Raw genomic sequence first — 17,079 nt, 5'->3', positions numbered from 1 at the left:
TTTACTAGGTCCCGCATGTATGTATACTATCCTTATTTATACAAACTGGGGGAGAGCCACCCACGTAATACCCAGCTCGCTACCTATCGTTTTGGCTTCCAAAAGCCTAACTCCGCACTTTGTTGCCGAGCTTCTTAGTTTCGGATTACGAGCTATTGGGGGGGGGGGGGGGGGTTGTCGCTCGCCGAGCTGCGTCAGATCAAGGAATGCCTCCCTGCTTTAAAGTACAAAGAAAGGAAGCGGGAGGGTTAGAGAGATGGGGTACGGAAAGCAGTTAGATAGCGAACAGGAAAAGCAAAAGTGAGCTGCTGATATGGTATTAAACACGAATAGACACGCCGATGGCAGCGCCACCAAGGTGGACTACTCTCTACCAGGAGCTTCAGGGTACTCGATTCCCCAGAAAACAACATGGATGGACCCAGAAAACCGCCGCCTCCGGATAATTACTATCGGAGCAGGATTCTCTGGGATTCTCATGGCATACCAAATGCAGAAAGAGTGCCAAAACATGGAACATGTTGTATATGAGAAGGACCACGATATCGGAGGTGGGTCAGACCATCCTCCCCTCGGTCCTGTTCTTTGCCCGTGCCTAAAGGAGTGACGGTACAGGTACCTGGTTGAAGAATCGATACCCAAATGCGGGATGTGACGTTCCCAGCCATGCCTATACATATCGATTTGCTTTGGTCCGTCTTCTCGCTTAACAACCCCGTGGAGGCTTCGCGAAAGCTGACCGTCAAGTGAAGTATCCAGATTGGCCCCGATATTTTTCCTACGCGCCCGATATATGGAGTTATCTGGATAAGGTGTGCACCGTGTTTGATTTGCGCAAATACATGCAGTTTCATACGGAGGTGATAGAGTGTCGCTGGGATGACGAGAAAGGCCAATGGAAAGTGCGTCTTCGTCGACAAGAGCCAGGGCAGCAACCTCAAGAGTTCGATGACTACTGCCATGTATTACTCAATGCATGTGGGGTGTTAAGCAATCCCAAGGTACCTATCTATAGTAACCCCTAGATATGATCGGAGATTGCTCACTCATCTCATCTAGTGGCCCGATATCCCGGGATTGCATGATCGATTCCAGGGCCGGGTGATCCATACAGCTGGCTGGCCAGATGACTATAGAGAGCAACAGTGGAAGGATGATCGGGTCGCGGTCATTGGATCGGGTGCTTCCTCTGTGCAGGCCGTCCCAGGTATGCAACCTCATACCGCGCATTTGGACGTGTTTGTGCGAACCGGAGTCTGGTTTGGTGTGTTGGCTGGCAACAACGGGACGCAAGCAAGGGTATACAGCAACGACGAGTGCGCTGAGTTCCGTAAGAACCCAAAGACCTTGGTAGAGCATGCAAAGAGTATCGAGGCCGAAGTGAATGGCATGTGGGGGGCCTTCTACAGCGACTCCATGGCCCAGAAGATGGCCTCGGGCTATTTTCGCAAGCGTATGGCGGATATCATCAAAGATGAGGAATTACTCCGGGGATTCACGCCTACATTTGGGTTCGGATGCCGTCGCATCACACCCGGTGATCCGTATATGGAGGCTATTCAACAACCCAACGTCAGTGTGCATTTCACGGCCGCTGAACGCTGCACCGAGGAAGGAGTGGTTGGTGCGGATGGTGTAGAGCGAAAGGTCGACACCATTGTCTGTGCAACGGGATTCGACAACACGTATCGTCCACATTTCCCCATCATCGGCCAACATGGCATCGACCTGCGAGACAAATGGGACAAATGTCCCGAGGCTTACCTTGGCCTAGCAGTTCCGGGGATGCCCAACTACATCACCTTCATTGGGCCTTCTTGGCCCATCCAAAATGGCAGCGTCATGGCGCCGCTACACTCGGTATCAGAGTATGCAATCCAATTCCTGAAGAAGATGCAAAATGAAAACATCCGCAGTTTTGCACCAAGGCAGGATATCACCGATCAATTCAACGATCATGTACAGGAATGGGTGAAGCATACTGTGTGGAAGGACGATTGTCGCAGCTGTAAGCGTCGTGCTATGGTTATCGCTACGACAGGCTAACTGGTTGCAGGGTATAAAAACAACGAAACAGGACGTGTCAATGCTATATGGCCCGGGTCCTCCCTGCATTATCAGCAGGTGGTCGATCGTCCGCGGTATGAAGACTTTGAGATTCGGTACTTTGATAGCAATCCCTGGGCTCATCTTGGGATGGGTTGGACCATCCTGGACCGCGAAGGAGGAAAGAAAGCAGACGTTTCCCCCCATCTCTGTTTGGAAAACATTGATCCCATATGGTTCGTTCTAACCATACCCCCCAGTAGTACTGGCCATTGCACTGACACGCCCTAGGTTCAAAGCGATGGGCGGAGACATCAATGCACTCAATCCCAATTCAACGGTAAACCCGGGGAGAACATGAAGGAATTTGCCTAGATGGAAATCTTTCAATCGTCTCTTTATAACATACAGGCCATCTCGTCTATCTAGGAAAATCAACGTCTTCTATACACTGTTTAGCTAAAAAGGAGAAAGAGTCTTGTAACCTCGGCTGTATGTACAAGGATAGGGTTATGAGAGTACTTTTCCGGCTGGCCCATAATCCAGGTCAATGTAGACTTTATTTATAGAATTAAATCAGGGTAGAGGCCAGTGCTACTGCTGCTGCCGTTCCATGTACACCTGCTACTTTAGATTCTCGATAAAACCAGGATGTCGTGTGCGTCCGGGACCATGGTCATACATCCGTTACCATTACGAATAGAGGGTACCTCAAGCGGTCTTGGGCGTGTTAACATTTGAAACTCAAAATAGTGAGCCCTGGAGAGTCTAGAGGCTTAGCGATTGGGCCACCGCAGTCATTGATATCCGAAGCAGCGATTGGCGGCATCATCACTCCGCCTCATGCAAACTGGATATAGGATGATTCATTGGGCTCCAGGCTAACACGAACTTTGTAAAGGCAATCTTGGAGAAGCAGCACCGCCATAATATAAAAAACTTGTAAGGCACCGCCACGAGATATCTCATTGGATCAATAATCGTAGTATTCAAGCTAGTGGCCACTAACTCAACACAGCCCTGCCCTGCCGTTGGAATGGGCTCAGATCCGGGCAGCCGCAGCCCCTCTCCTACCATTTAAGGAGGGAAAAAAATCCTGAGATTCGCTCGTTTCTGGACATCTCTGTGATAAAGTATCAGTTCCAAACCCCCATTACTCCTGCTCGCCCATATACCGAATTTTTGGTTAGCCATGACTGCTCGCGAATATTACGGGGACAACACCCCCAATCAACCGCCCATGGCATCTGGCTATACCCCTCAATATCCCCCACATGGGCAGCCTATGTATCCGAATCCCCAGTCGTCCTCCCCAGTACCACCATATCAATACGCGTATGGGGAGCCCCAGTTTGGCCAGCAGCAACCCCCTCCCTACCAGCAGCCCCAAGCCCCGTATCCGTATACCGCACCTCCCAATGCTGAAGTCTCATCCACGGATAACCGGGGCATTCTTGGAGCCGTGGCAGGAGGAGCCGTGGGCGGCTATGCTGGCCACCAAGTCCACCACGGCATTCTGGGCACTATCGGCGGCGCTATCACCGGTTCTATAGCCGAGGACGCCATCAAGGACAGGAAGCACAAGAAACAGGAAAACGAGATCAAACGAAAGGAACACCACCAGAATCCCCCTCCATACTCATCCCCGTCGTCGGATCATCATGATCGCCGCCAAACGGCCACCCCGCTGTACGGGAACTTCTCGGCCTCTTCGGTGAATATTGCGCTGCGAGACCACTGTGAATTGACTGCTTCTTGCCGCGAACTCTCCGGCCATCGTAATGAATCGCGAATTTCGCTCAATAATGTTTTGGAGAATCAGCGTGGTCACTTTAAGTGGGTTCGTGGGGGGAACTTTCGGGCTTCCGCTCGCAACGTTCGTCTGGTTGAGGGAGGAAGGGTACTAGAGGCCGAATTAGCGGACGGCTATGGGGGATGGAATCGGGACCGGGTGCGATTGGATGAGATGATCTCCAATCAGAATGGAAATCTGGTGTTTCTGGACTAATGCAGGCTTGGTCAAAGGACGGGAAGATTCTGTATCTCTCCCTTTATATAACTATGGGTTATCCGGGTATTGATTACTTACAATCTATGCAACTGACATACTGTTGTACCTATTTAAATCTCCTTAAGGGGTCTATTCTCATGGGATAATTGTAGAGATCAAACCACCTACCCGCAAGACCCGTTTAACTAGTTAATACCTGGGGATTTGTCTCTAGGATGGGAATTTTACTGTAGAATTAACCCCCGAATATCTCAACACCAGACCACGGAACAGCAATCTGAATCATAATGAAGCAAACCCCCCCCCCAGCTGGACCTTTTCTAGTCATCGAGATCCCTAACGATGAACTCTTGGTCTTGGGCTCTAGGCCGTGGGAGCATTTCAAGCCCTGTCAGGTCTAGGGGCTTTATAGCCGAGCTACGCAGCATTCTGGGACCTGGATCTTGCCTGCCGCTTTCCTATTGGTGAGAATAAAGTCCGATTGAAATTTAATTTTGGATTGCAGTGTTTCTGTTGGTAGAAGGTTCAATAGTTGCTCGGCTTGATTTGCTGTGTATGGATTTTAGCTCACAGGTTGGAGAGTCGGGGCTGATTGTTGTCCAGTGCCTTTCCGTTGGTTATAATTGCTGAAGCTATTTTGCGCCTATTTAGACATGCTCGGATAACCCCCGAAAGCAGGGCCCTCAGGCGTGGTTGATATATAATAATAGGTAGGATACGGAGGACTCCGTAGTGTTGATGGAATTTCTCACGACTTCGCTCATTCCCTGCTTTATCTGTACTTTTTTTTTCCCTTTAGTCTTTCTTTCTTGCAATTTTACTTCGTCGCTCTTTACCTCTAATCACATTCACTTGCCGTTAAAACGTTCCCGTTTTTTTTTTTTTTTTTTTTTTTCGGACCTAGACAATGCGTGTATATCTCCCGATACTGGGAATTGGGCTGCTCGGTCTCAGCACCGTTGTGAGAGCTGATATCGATGCCGATGTTTGCCCTGTCGACGATATCTGCGAGCTACAGAGCTCCCTGGTGGATTTGATGCTGGAAATTCCAGATATCAGGGAATTCTGTCAGCAGTTGGACCCCGAGGATGAATCCATTGCCCCCGTTACTGTGATCGTCACCGAACTCGTCCACCCTTCGACTACCGTGGATACCATTTATCACACATTTACGCGCACAGTTCAGAAATACGTAACCACGCCGGTCACTGTCTCCAAGTCCATTGGCATTACCGTGACAGATACAAGTTCTTCAATTGCCGTTCAAACTGTGGACGTGACTACGCAACTCACAGATGTGAAGACCACAACCCTGACCGCGACCCAAACCTTTACCAACACCGTGTTGGCCACAACCACGGATACGGTGGTCATAACCGATATCAATACTTCCACTGTATACACCACGGCGACTGTGACAGTAACAGCGCAGGCTACCTCGAATTCAGCCAAGAGAGATAGCAAGGACGTCCCAGAACCATTGCGACAGTATAGTGTCCAAGACCTGCAGGAAGCATGCTCATGCCTACCGGTCTCAACGGTATCTACCACGGTAACAATTCCTCAGCCCACACAGACCCGAACCGTTGTCATTCCAACCACAGTGACGGAAACCGATACTGCGGCAATCACCAGCGTGGTCGTAGATACTATCTTCCATACAGCTACGACGGATGTCATCACGGTCATCACGGTGTCATCCACCGAGACCATTACGGCGACCACCACGATTCAGACGACAGTTAGTACGACTGTCGACCAGACGGTGGATATCACGCTGACCGAGACCGCAACCGCCACAATCACTGACAATGAATCGGCAACTGTGACGGAGGCCGTAACGGTCACCGTCACGGCTACTCCAACCGCAACATGCGGCGTCAATCTGATCCAAAACCCGGTTTTCCAGAGCTTGACCCTGCCTCCCTGGACCAAAACCGTCACCGGCACGTTTAATCAAATGTACAACAGTAACTGTGGCGTTAGTCCTTATTGCCTCCTTATCTACGGTCCGGGGGCCGGATCGTTTTCTCTTTCCCAGACAATCGACACTGTGGCCGGACAGCAATATACAATGTCTTTCGACTACCACACATGGGCGGTTCCCTCAGCTGGAACCACATTTACTTGCCAAGTTAGCAACGCCGATAGTACCACCTGGTCTATCCCACTGTCCGTTTCTACGTCTGCCTGGCACACATTTAGCGGCACTTTTGTGGCCAGTGGTGCCTCGACTACGTTCACATGTGCCGGTTCCACAGCATCGTCCCTGGTGCTGAATTTGTCTGTTTTCGACATTCAATGTTAGATGTCTCCCCTATATGGGTTCATTGGATAGAATAGCCTCTATATATAATTACTGTCATCATTCACCTGAACAAGCTAAACTCTCAAGTAGCCACCCTAGCATTGTAAAAGGCACAGATGTCTGACCTGCACCCGTCCTTGGACATATGCCACCGAGTCGTAGGCGCCATGATCACAGCAATATGGCCGCTCCCTGACCGGCTTCAACAGGCCCTCTTCTCTTTGCAGCGACGGTCCGTGGTTGGATGGCAGAAGAAAATAATGCCGTAGCTGATACGAGGGTCATGGGGTAACCTTTATTGTGCAGCTTTTCTTGTGTAGTAAAGAGGTTCGGTTTATACATATGTAATCAGGGAGAATGGGCGGAAAAAAATCCCAACTACTGGTAGAATTGACTGTAACGGAAATTACTCAGAAAAATGCAAATGCAAATCTTTTCTTGGACGGACTCAATATCAGATAGTGAAAGCATAGTCCGATGTTTTCAACGATAAATCGGCGTCAATATGATGTATAACTCTACATGTCAATTGATCTGGCGCAAGTCCGGAGTATTAGCATTCTATTCGTAATAGCTTATAGCCGATCACTTGGGTATATGAGAAACAGGAGCTTCCACTCACGACAGATCGTCTTGGAGAAATCAAGAAAGTTGCAGGAAGTTGGAATATTTCCTTCTAGGCGTGTCACGGATGCAAGGGCCATGAAGATCAAATGAGCTGTCAGTTAAAGTAGAGTTTCCGATTAAAAGGCAGTTATAAATAACATGCTGAATGAATCCTAGCATTGTGAATAAAGGGGCTTCTTGCATATGGCAAACCAGGATGATATGATGTATAGCTATAAAATCCTCAATTCTACCGGGTCCAGCGGGCTTCTTGACATTGGCAAAGGGATTTTCACAGCCATATAGATTGCCACCCATATCAAAATTATCGGAGTATCCCCCGTTATTTCGGCATTCTACATGTCGATATGGAGTCTGCACAATATCCCCGGGATAGTAGACGAAATCTTGCTATATTCGCCATTTCCTTTGCCTTGATTCTCTCCACGACAGCGGTTGGGCTGCGACTTCTGTCGAGAAAGATTACAAAGAGTCGGATGTATTTAGATGACCACTTGATAATACTGGCTCTTGTGAGTTCGGAATGCACCTCATCCTTTGAATGAAAGCTGCTAAACTTTGGTTCTCAGATTTTCAAATACGGCTGCTCCTTCGGTGCCGTTGGCAGTGGGATACCCTTGTCTCATTGAGATCATCGAACCAGACCTTTAACCGCTTTTTTGCAGTGCTGTATAATGGCCTTGGGACTCATATATGGCTTGTGCCAGCAGAAAGGCTCACTACCTATCTGGAGGTATGGCCCACTTCACCGGATGACAGCCCTACAATTCGACTGATGATATCCACAGATTGTGTATGCGGGCTCATTTCTTTACACTGGCTGCATCACCTTTATCAAGCTTTCAATTCTCAGCTTTTACAAGCGCCTATTCCCAGTTAAACCCATGGTAATAGCGGTAAACCTAGTTGGGTCTCTGGTGATTTTGTGGTGTTTCAGTGTCTGTCTTGTTGGTGGCCTGGTGTGCATACCGGTAGACAAGCTGTGGAATCCAGCTATCGTCGGAGGCTGTCTTGATCTTGCGAAATTCTACTATGGCTTGCAAATTCCTAATATCGCTACAGACGCTATCATCCTCGTGATGCCCATGAAAATTGTATGGGGTTTGCAGATGGCGAAAGCCCAAAAAGTTATCCTGTGCGGTATCTTTATGGTCGGTGCCCTGTACGTATTGACTCCGCCTAACTAACCACCACTCAAATGATGAAACTAAGAAATCTCCCTTCAAGGACTTTAATTTTCGATATGATACGATTGGCCGTAATGATTCGGCTGTCTCAGGAAGGGGACGATGTGACATGTAAGGTATTCGAATCCGTTGTTGGAAGGTCCCTAACTCGGGGGTATAAAACAGATAACCAAACCCCGGCTAGCGCTTGGACTTGCATTGAAGCAGCAGTAGGAATTATGGCGGCGTGTCTTCCTAGCCTCCGGCCGCTTTTAACAACATTCAATAAGCATGTCTGGTACAAACTCAGCACGCGCAAAACCAGTTCTAACAAGGGGGAGAGCGGCGAATCTGGTAAAAGCCTGGAATCCCCGTGCCGGAACTCTGTTGCATGACGAGATCGGGATGGTTATTGTGTCCCTCTTTATGTCGACGATAATTTCCGAGGCTTTAAATATACTCGATTTCGGAATTGGTTGGAACATAACCGATCAAGTCCCCAGATCTAAAACCCCTGCTAAGACGTTGACGATAGTAACGCTTACAGCTGAACAAAGACTCAAAGTAGCGCAGGACCTGTTAAATTACACATGGAAGCCATGAACATTGGTCGTCCGTGCGGGATCGTAGAAAAAGAAAGAATGCAAAAAAAAGTTTTCACCAATCAAGTAGATCATATCGTGGTCACGATTACTGGGAAGACGCAGAGTTTTCGTGTACTTCATGAACTAGGTATTCTAGCAATCTCCCCTGGTAATCTCCATACCGGCTAATGTGATGCAATCTCAAGCTGGCGCTTCATGCTCTGGTGATTGGTTCGGGTAGTTCGTTTTGGTTGGACATATGTACAGTAAGTACAGTAGCTCAATTCTCAAGGCCATGAGTCATGACACTGCATCCAAGTTTTACCGGCAGAAAAGCTGCTTGTGATTCTCTCGCTAGTTGTCTTTGGCTCCTCTACAAGGCTACAATGCCTGGGGTGGGTTCTTCTTGACTTGATGCTTCCCACTTTCCGAGAATCGGGATCACAGCCTATTCGTGAATTCAGAGGTAGCCGAAATAGGCTTCCAGAAACAGTGCCCACGTTGTGTGGGATCAAACCTTTATCCTATGCGATGGATCCTGCTGCTCACTTGTAGGCTTGTTGCGCCTACAGCTGGATGTATTTCGTGTTGCTCTGAAGGTGTAATCAGGAATATAAAGCGTTGGGGAAAGCTCTTCCACGCCACAATTACAAGCGAACTCCACCTAGAAAGGCTCTCGGGGGAAAGCTTTTTTAATTACCAGTAAGTAGGGTGTAAATATGTGCTTTTCACGTAACTTGGATTCCCATCCGGAAACTTTTACCACAAGTCATTCCACGGAAACACTTACCCAACTTAGGTCAGGCCACATTCATCCGGTAGCCCGTAGCAATCACACAGTAAGCTCATGAATGTAGCTCACTACCACGCTGGAAGCAAATAATACAGGTCAGATAGTCTACAATTATGGCGGTTGATTTCTACCTGTGCGCTCCACGACGTGTAGGGGCCTTTACTGGAAGAAATTCCTGAGCTCTCTTGCCTCACCGGGACAGGCCTTACCCTCACTTTCCGAATTTCAGGAGCCCAAGGTGGGCCACAATGTCGACAAAACGCCGACTGAGACATGCAATCTAATCAGATGGCCTCATCCCTGGTCGAAACCGGGCGGCCGACGGAGGACTTGGCCTTATTAGTGCGCATATGGAACCAATAATAGGCAAGGCCACGGCAGTAGTATCCTGATTTCATTTCACGACTTTCTCCTTGTAGGTTGAACGGGCCCAGTCTTCAAGTGGAAGCAGGATCCGAGCGTGGGTCGTGATTCTGTACCAGTTCACCAATGATTGACCATGGACTTCAATCACTCTCGGGTCTTCACGGTGATCGAGAGGGGGACTATTTTTTTTTTTCCCCCTGCCATGGTGGTCAGTCTCCGCCCCGCAAAGGTGAGAATCAGATAGCGAGTAAAGTTATCAGATCGTGGCCGTCCGTGGGTCAATTCCGAGGCTCTGAACCAATAGCCGTCACGTCTAGTGTTGTTATTGCTTCTCGGCTTGCGCGGCACTAATAACTCTTGGAAAGTCTTCGTTTGCTTCTCTCTCTTGGCCGGATCCTCTGGAGTCCTGTGTGAGAAATCTCCGATGTAGGAAACTTACACATCGGGTATGCCAGTGGCACCAGCTAGAGCCATGACTTATATAAAGGTAGAAAGTTTTCCTGAAACGCTGCCAGCCTTTCTGTTTTTTTTTTTTTTTTTTTCTTTACCTGCTTGATATATATCCCTCATCTGCTTTGGATCTCAAACGACAATGGGGATTCGATCCATCTTTCGTCGGCAGACTACCGACACTACTACTACTACTACTACTCAGATTGACACTACCACGGCTGAGGAGACCAAACAGGGCCCTGCTACTGATGTCGCTGCCGCTGAAAGCAATGGCTCCAACAGCGATGAGCCAAAGCTGGGGACTCCGGCTGAAGAGCTCCAACCCGGTGTTAGCCATATGGAGGCTATGACCCAAACCTGGTCCAAGTGGGCGCTTATCGCAGTGTTTTTGAAGTACGTTCCGTTCGTTCCTGCCGGCCTCATGAATTAACCTAACGTACGTATCTGAACTTCAGCATTTGGATGCTCTACTTCACGAACGCCTTTCAAAGCGCGATCCTGAGTAGTCTGATCCCCTTCATCACCAGTGATTGGGAATCTCACTCGCTCTTGAACACCATCTACATCGTCGCAGATGCCATTACAGCGGCTTGCTATATCCCCCTTGCAAAAATCATGGATCTGTGGGGCCGAGCGGAGGGCTTCCTTTTCATGACAATTTGCGCTACTGTAGGTTTGATCATGATGGCTGGATGCAATAACCTTGCCACCTTCTGTGCTGCCTATGTAAGATTGCCCTAACAAGAGCCCCTCAAAGCCCCATAGACGCTGATAGGCTTCCTAGGTTTTTTACTCCCTCGGGTTTGGAGGTATGACATATTGTGTGGATGTGATTACAGCGGATACCTCTATGTTGAGAAGTCGAGGCCTGGCCTACGCCTTTACGTCCTCCCCGTATATTATCACAGCGTTCGCAGGGCCAAAGGCAGCGGATGATGCCATCGGTCCCCATGGTATTGGCATGCGCTGGCCCTTTGGCATTTTCTCAATCATATTTCCCATTGTGGCAGCCCCTCTGTACGGTGTTTTGAAGTATAATATTCGCAAGGCTGAAAAGGCTGGCCGTGTGGTTAAAGAAAAAAGTGGCCGGAACATATTTCAGAGCATTTGGTTCTATATAATCGAGTTGGATGGTACGAAACATGGCCCATACCAAAAAAAAAAAAAAAAAAAAAAACTGACCTTCGATAGTTGTCGGTGTCGTCCTCTTCTCTGCCGGCCTTGTTCTATTTTTCCTCCCGTTCGATATCGCCGGCAGCGCCCCCAGCAGCTGGCAGACTCCTTACATCATTGCTATGCTTGTGGTTGGATTTGTCCTGCTCTTCGTCTTCATTTTCTGGGAAGTATTCATGGCCCCCAAGCCCATGTTCCAATTCAGCTTTCTATACAACCGGACGGTCATCGGTGCATGCCTGTTGGATGCCACATATCAGCTCTGCTACTACTGTTGGAATAACTACTTCTCATCCTTCCTGATGGTGGTGAACGACTTGAGTGTAGCTGACGCTGGATACGTCACTAACACGTTTGACGTGGTATCTGGGGTGTTGCTCCTGATTGTTGGTGCTTTGATCCGATGGACTGGTCGTTTCAAGTGGACGCTGTGGATTGCTGTTCCACTGTATATCTTCGCCCAGGGCTTGATGATCTACTTCCGGCGACCTGACCAATCTGTTGGGTACCAGGTGATGTGCCAGATCTTTATTTCCATCGGTGGAAGTGTTTTCATTCTCGTTGAGCAGCTATCAATCTTGGCTGCCGTCGACCATCAGCACGTTGCGAGTGTGCTGGCTCTTCTTAATGTCGTCGGTACCATCGGGGACAGTATGGGTGCTACTATCTCCAGTGCTATCTGGCAGAACACATATCCCAATGCTTTGCAAATGTATCTCCCCGAGTCTGCCATGTGGGATTTCGACATGATCTACGAGGATATCGATACCCAGCTAAAGTATGCGGTGGGAACCCCCACCAGATTGGCCATCCAGCACGCCTACGGCTATGCTCAGACAAGAATGCTCGCGGTGGGAACCGGTATCATGGGGCTCGCGTTTATCTGGACCATGATGATCCGGAACATCGACCTGAAGAAGGTTCCGCAGGTGGCAGGTACGGTGTTCTAAGAGGACGGACGAATTCAAGTCGGACAATTGCGATAGGCAGATAATCTTCCCCTAATATTTGTAATTTATCAACGGTATGGCGATGCCCAAAAATCAGGTGCTGATTAAAACATTGTATACTGTAAGAGCAAAGAGCCCCCCCCCCCCCGGATTAGATGGTATTAAGAACGCAACTTATGTATAGTTTGAATCGTAGCCCAAAGATTGATTTATTATCCCCGAAATGTCTAGCTTGATATTGAGAGCCCTAATGAAACCGCACTCGATATACCAAATCATACTAACGTGGATATCATTTAGTAGCTGCAGCTATAAAGTATTCTATTTTGGCACGGCTAGCTATATCCGACCGCATAGTTTCTTTTGTCCACCACAATGTCTGCGTCTAATATCTGGATAGATGAGAGTATCGGATATTTAGAGTGATAATACAATCGCTTTCAACCGCTCAAAATCCGGAATACCAATACCTGTAACAGGATCCCAGCCTTCGGTGGCATTCCAATGAGCATAAGGGATGATACCTCCGCCCACCACCTTGTCTCCACTTTGGGGGTTGGTGCCATCACAGCCCACGGAGCTACCGGCAGTGATATCATTGAAGCCTTCATAGTTAATGGCATAGAGCAGTGGGTTTAAGAAGCCCAAAGTCGGCCGCCCTGCCTTCAATCGAGCATCATTCAGCATCCCGACAATACCCGCGAAAACGGGACTGGCGGCAGAGGTACCACCGGATCCATAGCGTTTTCCGTAGTAGATGACTTCGTATCTAGTCATCATTAGGAGATGGATTCATTTGTCAGGAGGGGGAGAAAAAAAACAAGCGGGGCCATACGGAGGATAGAAACTGTGCGTAGCAACATCAGGGAATCCTCTGCCTTTAAAGTTGGTGTACTGCGAGTAGTATTCTTTGGTGTCCTTGGTGATGTGCTTTTTTAGATAGTCCTCAACTGCATCTTCCTGGTACCAGGCGCGAGGGAAGTAGTTACTAAACCCGCCGGAACTAGAGTTCCAGGCGATCTCGGGACCGTAGGACTGAGTGCCTCCAACGGCTGTGATGAAGGGACAGGTTCCCGGGAACTGGGGGGTGAATTGGGGCTTGTTGGAGCCATCGTTGGCGAGACAACCGGCGCCGATGCCTTGTTGCCATTGTTAGCACGCCTGTTACGTTGTGACTGGTGACGCTTCCAGTTTTAAATGGAATCAAAACCAAAGAAAAGAATGGAATGCTCTACCTGTATCACCGGATGATTCGAGAATTGTAATACCGCGCAAGCCCATCAAACCAATCAAATTGCAAACGCGGCGGGCATAGTACTCAGGGACCGTCTGGCATGTCTTAGCTGATCTGGGCTTGAATCTCCAAGGAATGAAGAATACAAACCTGCTCATCGTCGCCATAAGAGTTGGAAATGACCTGGGGTAACTCCGAATTAGGCTTCGAGAGCAAATGCTCATAGTAGGGCAGATAGGGTTCGTTTTGATTGTCAGCCGCAGTGGGTTCATCCACATTCGGAATGAAGGGCCTAGAACCGCGAGGTAATTAGTATTCTACTCATACAATGTGAGGGAATGGTAGTTCCTGAGGGCAGTACATACGGCGATCCACCCGTGATGTACTCATGCACAGGGAGAGGATGACTGACAGCCACAATATTCTGTACATCCAGGTTGGCCTCGCCGAGAGAAGCCGTGTTGGGGTTCTGGTCATCGATTCCACCATCAAACAGCTCCACAGTAAAGTTCTGCGATGGAATGCCGAATAATTTCTCGAACACAGCTAGATCCGAGTAGGATGCCGACTGGTTCAGGAAGCTTCCAAATCCAATTCGACTGCCGGATGAGACACTGGGCGTATAGTCCCCGTAGTTGTACATGCCCTTCAAGCAGTCTGGGGTGATGACATTGGTGCAGGACGAGGAGCCCGAGCTGTTGTTCGAGGCTTCGCGTGGCAAGGGAGTTAAATAGACCTCCCCTTGCTCTTTGCCAAAGAAAACCGTAGGAGAAATTAGATCGACGGAGTCGCGGAGCTCGTCAGGAATCGAGTACTGCGTGGTGCGCACCCTGGCAATGGCGCCATTCTGATACACAGCAAACGTGGTGTTGAGGAGCTTATTCGCCGTGTTCACATCGGTAGCAAAGTTTACCAGTCCCCCTTGGCGAGCGATTTGGGTGACACCGGCCTCCTTCAGCCAGTTGACAACCGACTCGTCACTGACCAGGGGGAACTGGGATTCAATTTCGGACTGCTCCATCCACTGGCCATACTGGGCTTGACCGGGGGTAGCGCGGGCCAGTAAAATGGACTCCAGCTGCTCCAGGTTGGTGCGGGCCAGGGCGATAGACAGGAGGATCGAGTTCTCACCAGCCGCATTCTGGATGTAAGACCAGCCATTTGGCACCGCGGCCAGTTTCTCGTGAACGAGAGCCTCGGTAGCAGCGGCTAGAGAGCATAGAAGCCCTCCGTACAGATGGGAGGGGAGCATGATGAACCCGAATAACCTTGCTAGTGTAGGTTCTAAGGGAATGCAGAAGAAGAAGAAAACAGGAGATAATAGTCCTTTCTGGCCATATTTATCTCTGCTGGGCCGAGTTTTACCATCTGGAGCACAACAATAGGATTTTGCAGGGTGACATCCGGTTATCTCTCCAAAGGAAACAAGCAGGCAGTGAAGCCGACAATAACCCCAGTCCTCCGGTTGGTGAATAGAAGATAACCCGCGCGGGAAATTAACCTATCGAATAGAAATTGCCGGATGCTATTCTTTCTCTGAGGTCCGGCTGGATCTGGATCCCATGCAGAATCCGTATGCGACATTAATTTATAGGGGAAGTGAATTCAGAATAGCAGTTCTCTTACTCCGTACTAAAAGGCTTATCTTTCCCAATATCTATTAAGCCGTCGACTAGAAATCTCGCAAAGGACGCCATTAAGGATGAATGCACCCTTTCTATGTATTCTCTTGCATAGGTGGGCCATTTCTCATTCAGGACAAATAAGACCACTTCTACCTGATAAGTGCGGCAGGTATAGTCCCACTCATGATTTGTACACCGTCCAGGGTCTCCCCTCTGCAAACGAAGCGCTATCATCAGGTGTTGACTCGGTAAAGAGGAATGAGAGGGCTATATTATGACCTAGGCAGTGTCTAGGGAATAAGTTTAAGCCAACGCAGTCGGGTACGGAGATAAAGTAAGACGTCTTAACCTTGATCTACTTCTTATCCGGGTTTGTCTTGAACAGCATTGGACTATTGGCTATGCATATAGTGGACTAACGGGACATATATAGATAGCTTTAACTCCGTTAATTACCGTACAAGCTACTTAGGGAACTAGTGATTTAGTCCAGAGTAGTCCCAGTTGGCCACCCCTTTTATAAATAATAATATATAATAAGGGTATATTTATCGCCCCGGGTTCGGTGCTACTGTCCCACCATGGGAACATTACTAGGAGGACTGGGGAGAGAGTAAAGGATTAGGAGTTTAGACCACCTATAGACTGTCAAGATATCCAGACTAGATATATATATCCATATATATTGACCCTGATCCACCCTATGTCTTGACTATGGCTAGTAGTTGGTACGGATCACAGCAACCGTCAGGTACTGGGGAAAGCCCTACCTGGATTCTTAGTGGAAAGCACATCCTGCAGTAGCAACCACGCCAATAGTCGTCGTGATAGTGGTGACACGGACTCGCTTCGTCCTGCTGACGGCTTCAAGTGTAGCAGTAGGCCCGGGGGCGGTCGGAGTCGGAACCTTGTCCAGGGTCACAGGGTGGGAGTAGTCTGAGGACCAACCAATAGTTTTAGGCACAATTCCAGGCTTCGTGTATTTGGAAGAAGTAGCAGTGGTGGGTGACGGAGGAGGAAGCGCTGGGGTGGGATGAAGATACGCGCTCGAGGGAGCGAGGGGAGGATGACTGGAGCTGGAATCGGTAGGGCTTACCGTCACATATACGGTCGACACTGCGGTGCTGGCGCGGCAGGTAGAAACCGAAGGCGAGGAGACTGTGTCCACACAGCGACTGCCGTCGAGAGACTTATTCACAGTAAAATGCGCTCCCTGGGCGTAGATGATGTAAATATTGGTGCCGTTAATCGCGCTGATCTGATATCCCCATTCAGGGTTGGTGTCACAGGGAATTTGCACCGAGTAGGATCCATCCGACGTAGGGATATTGGTAGCCAGAGCAAGATATGATGGAGGCCATGACACAAAGTTCCAGAGATAGAGACTGAAGTACGAGGGATCTGTGTCAACGGTGGTCCAGTTGACAGTGACCGTGGATCCAGCTGCGTAAGTCGCATTCAGGCCGGGCTCGGTGATGCTGATAGCAGCCGCCAGGGAATTCAGCAAGATTGCCAGGGGAATGAATGCGCGCATTTTGATCATGATTGTTTCCTTCTATTGAAGAAGGGCAGGATATTGAAATGAATGGATAGCTCTGGACGGAGGAGCTTTCGACCAACCCAAACGAGTGATGGTAATGATACGAGGGTCAATGAACGAATGACTTGGGTCAGTAGCAATGAATTGTTGAGATCGACCACTGGGAACCATGCTCAGGAACTACTATATGTACTAATTTTCGG

The 17,079-nt window shown here is 48.9% G+C and overlaps 7 protein-coding genes across 7 annotated transcripts; 5 read left to right on the top strand and 2 right to left on the bottom strand.

The window, feature by feature from the left end:
* Positions 1 to 206: 206 nt before the first annotated feature.
* P175DRAFT_0508259 (flavin-containing monooxygenase) lies at positions 207 to 2,407 on the top strand (the record flags this gene model as incomplete). Its single annotated transcript, XM_040898330.1, has 7 exons — positions 207 to 261; positions 378 to 551; positions 616 to 692; positions 753 to 902; positions 1,060 to 2,008; positions 2,057 to 2,282; positions 2,338 to 2,407. 7 exons carry the CDS (start codon positions 207 to 209, stop codon positions 2,405 to 2,407), a joined length of 1,701 nt encoding a protein of 566 aa, XP_040755005.1.
* A 545-nt stretch (positions 2,408 to 2,952) lies between these two features.
* P175DRAFT_0522579 (putative glutamine-serine-proline rich protein) lies at positions 2,953 to 4,331 on the top strand. The gene is made up of 2 exons (XM_040899268.1): positions 2,953 to 2,988; positions 3,065 to 4,331. Exon 2 carries the CDS (start codon positions 3,239 to 3,241, stop codon positions 4,052 to 4,054), a length of 816 nt encoding a protein of 271 aa, XP_040755004.1. The 5' UTR covers positions 2,953 to 2,988; positions 3,065 to 3,238; the 3' UTR covers positions 4,055 to 4,331.
* Positions 4,332 to 4,929: 598 nt separating this feature from the next.
* Positions 4,930 to 6,436, top strand: P175DRAFT_0500172 (uncharacterized protein). Its single transcript, XM_040896899.1, has one exon. The coding sequence runs from the start codon at positions 4,965 to 4,967 to the stop codon at positions 6,363 to 6,365; it is 1,401 nt and encodes a 466-aa protein (XP_040755003.1). The 5' UTR covers positions 4,930 to 4,964; the 3' UTR covers positions 6,366 to 6,436.
* A 903-nt stretch (positions 6,437 to 7,339) lies between these two features.
* P175DRAFT_0433060 (uncharacterized protein) lies at positions 7,340 to 8,553 on the top strand (the record flags this gene model as incomplete). Its single annotated transcript, XM_040893577.1, has 6 exons — positions 7,340 to 7,504; positions 7,562 to 7,598; positions 7,658 to 7,725; positions 7,781 to 8,154; positions 8,220 to 8,290; positions 8,345 to 8,553. 6 exons carry the CDS (start codon positions 7,340 to 7,342, stop codon positions 8,551 to 8,553), a joined length of 924 nt encoding a protein of 307 aa, XP_040755002.1.
* A 1,882-nt stretch (positions 8,554 to 10,435) lies between these two features.
* P175DRAFT_0500171 (uncharacterized protein) lies at positions 10,436 to 12,562 on the top strand. Its single transcript, XM_040896898.1, has 4 exons — positions 10,436 to 10,747; positions 10,810 to 11,080; positions 11,139 to 11,487; positions 11,546 to 12,562. Exons 1-4 carry the CDS (start codon positions 10,494 to 10,496, stop codon positions 12,475 to 12,477), a joined length of 1,806 nt encoding a protein of 601 aa, XP_040755001.1. The 5' UTR covers positions 10,436 to 10,493; the 3' UTR covers positions 12,478 to 12,562.
* Positions 12,563 to 12,762: 200 nt separating this feature from the next.
* P175DRAFT_0476143 (S53 family peptidase) lies at positions 12,763 to 15,104 on the bottom strand. Its single transcript, XM_040895264.1, has 5 exons — positions 14,077 to 15,104; positions 13,862 to 14,003; positions 13,713 to 13,806; positions 13,313 to 13,616; positions 12,763 to 13,246 (listed from the first exon to the last, which is right to left on the bottom strand). The coding sequence occupies exons 1-5, from the start codon at positions 14,961 to 14,963 to the stop codon at positions 12,895 to 12,897; spliced, it is 1,779 nt and encodes a 592-aa protein (XP_040755000.1). The 5' UTR covers positions 14,964 to 15,104; the 3' UTR covers positions 12,763 to 12,894.
* A 677-nt stretch (positions 15,105 to 15,781) lies between these two features.
* On the bottom strand, positions 15,782 to 16,983 carry P175DRAFT_0500168 (GPI anchored serine-threonine rich family protein). The gene has a single exon (XM_040896897.1). It carries the CDS (start codon positions 16,868 to 16,870, stop codon positions 16,115 to 16,117), a length of 756 nt encoding a protein of 251 aa, XP_040754999.1. The 5' UTR covers positions 16,871 to 16,983; the 3' UTR covers positions 15,782 to 16,114.
* Between the last annotated feature and the right edge of the window lie 96 nt (positions 16,984 to 17,079).

This window comes from Aspergillus ochraceoroseus (assembly GCF_002846915.1).
Source record: "Aspergillus ochraceoroseus IBT 24754 chromosome Unknown P175scaffold_2, whole genome shotgun sequence".
Lineage (NCBI taxonomy): Eukaryota > Fungi > Ascomycota > Eurotiomycetes > Eurotiales > Aspergillaceae > Aspergillus > Aspergillus ochraceoroseus.
Note: the sequence above shows the minus strand (reverse complement) of the source record. Positions and strands in the feature narration are given on the sequence as shown.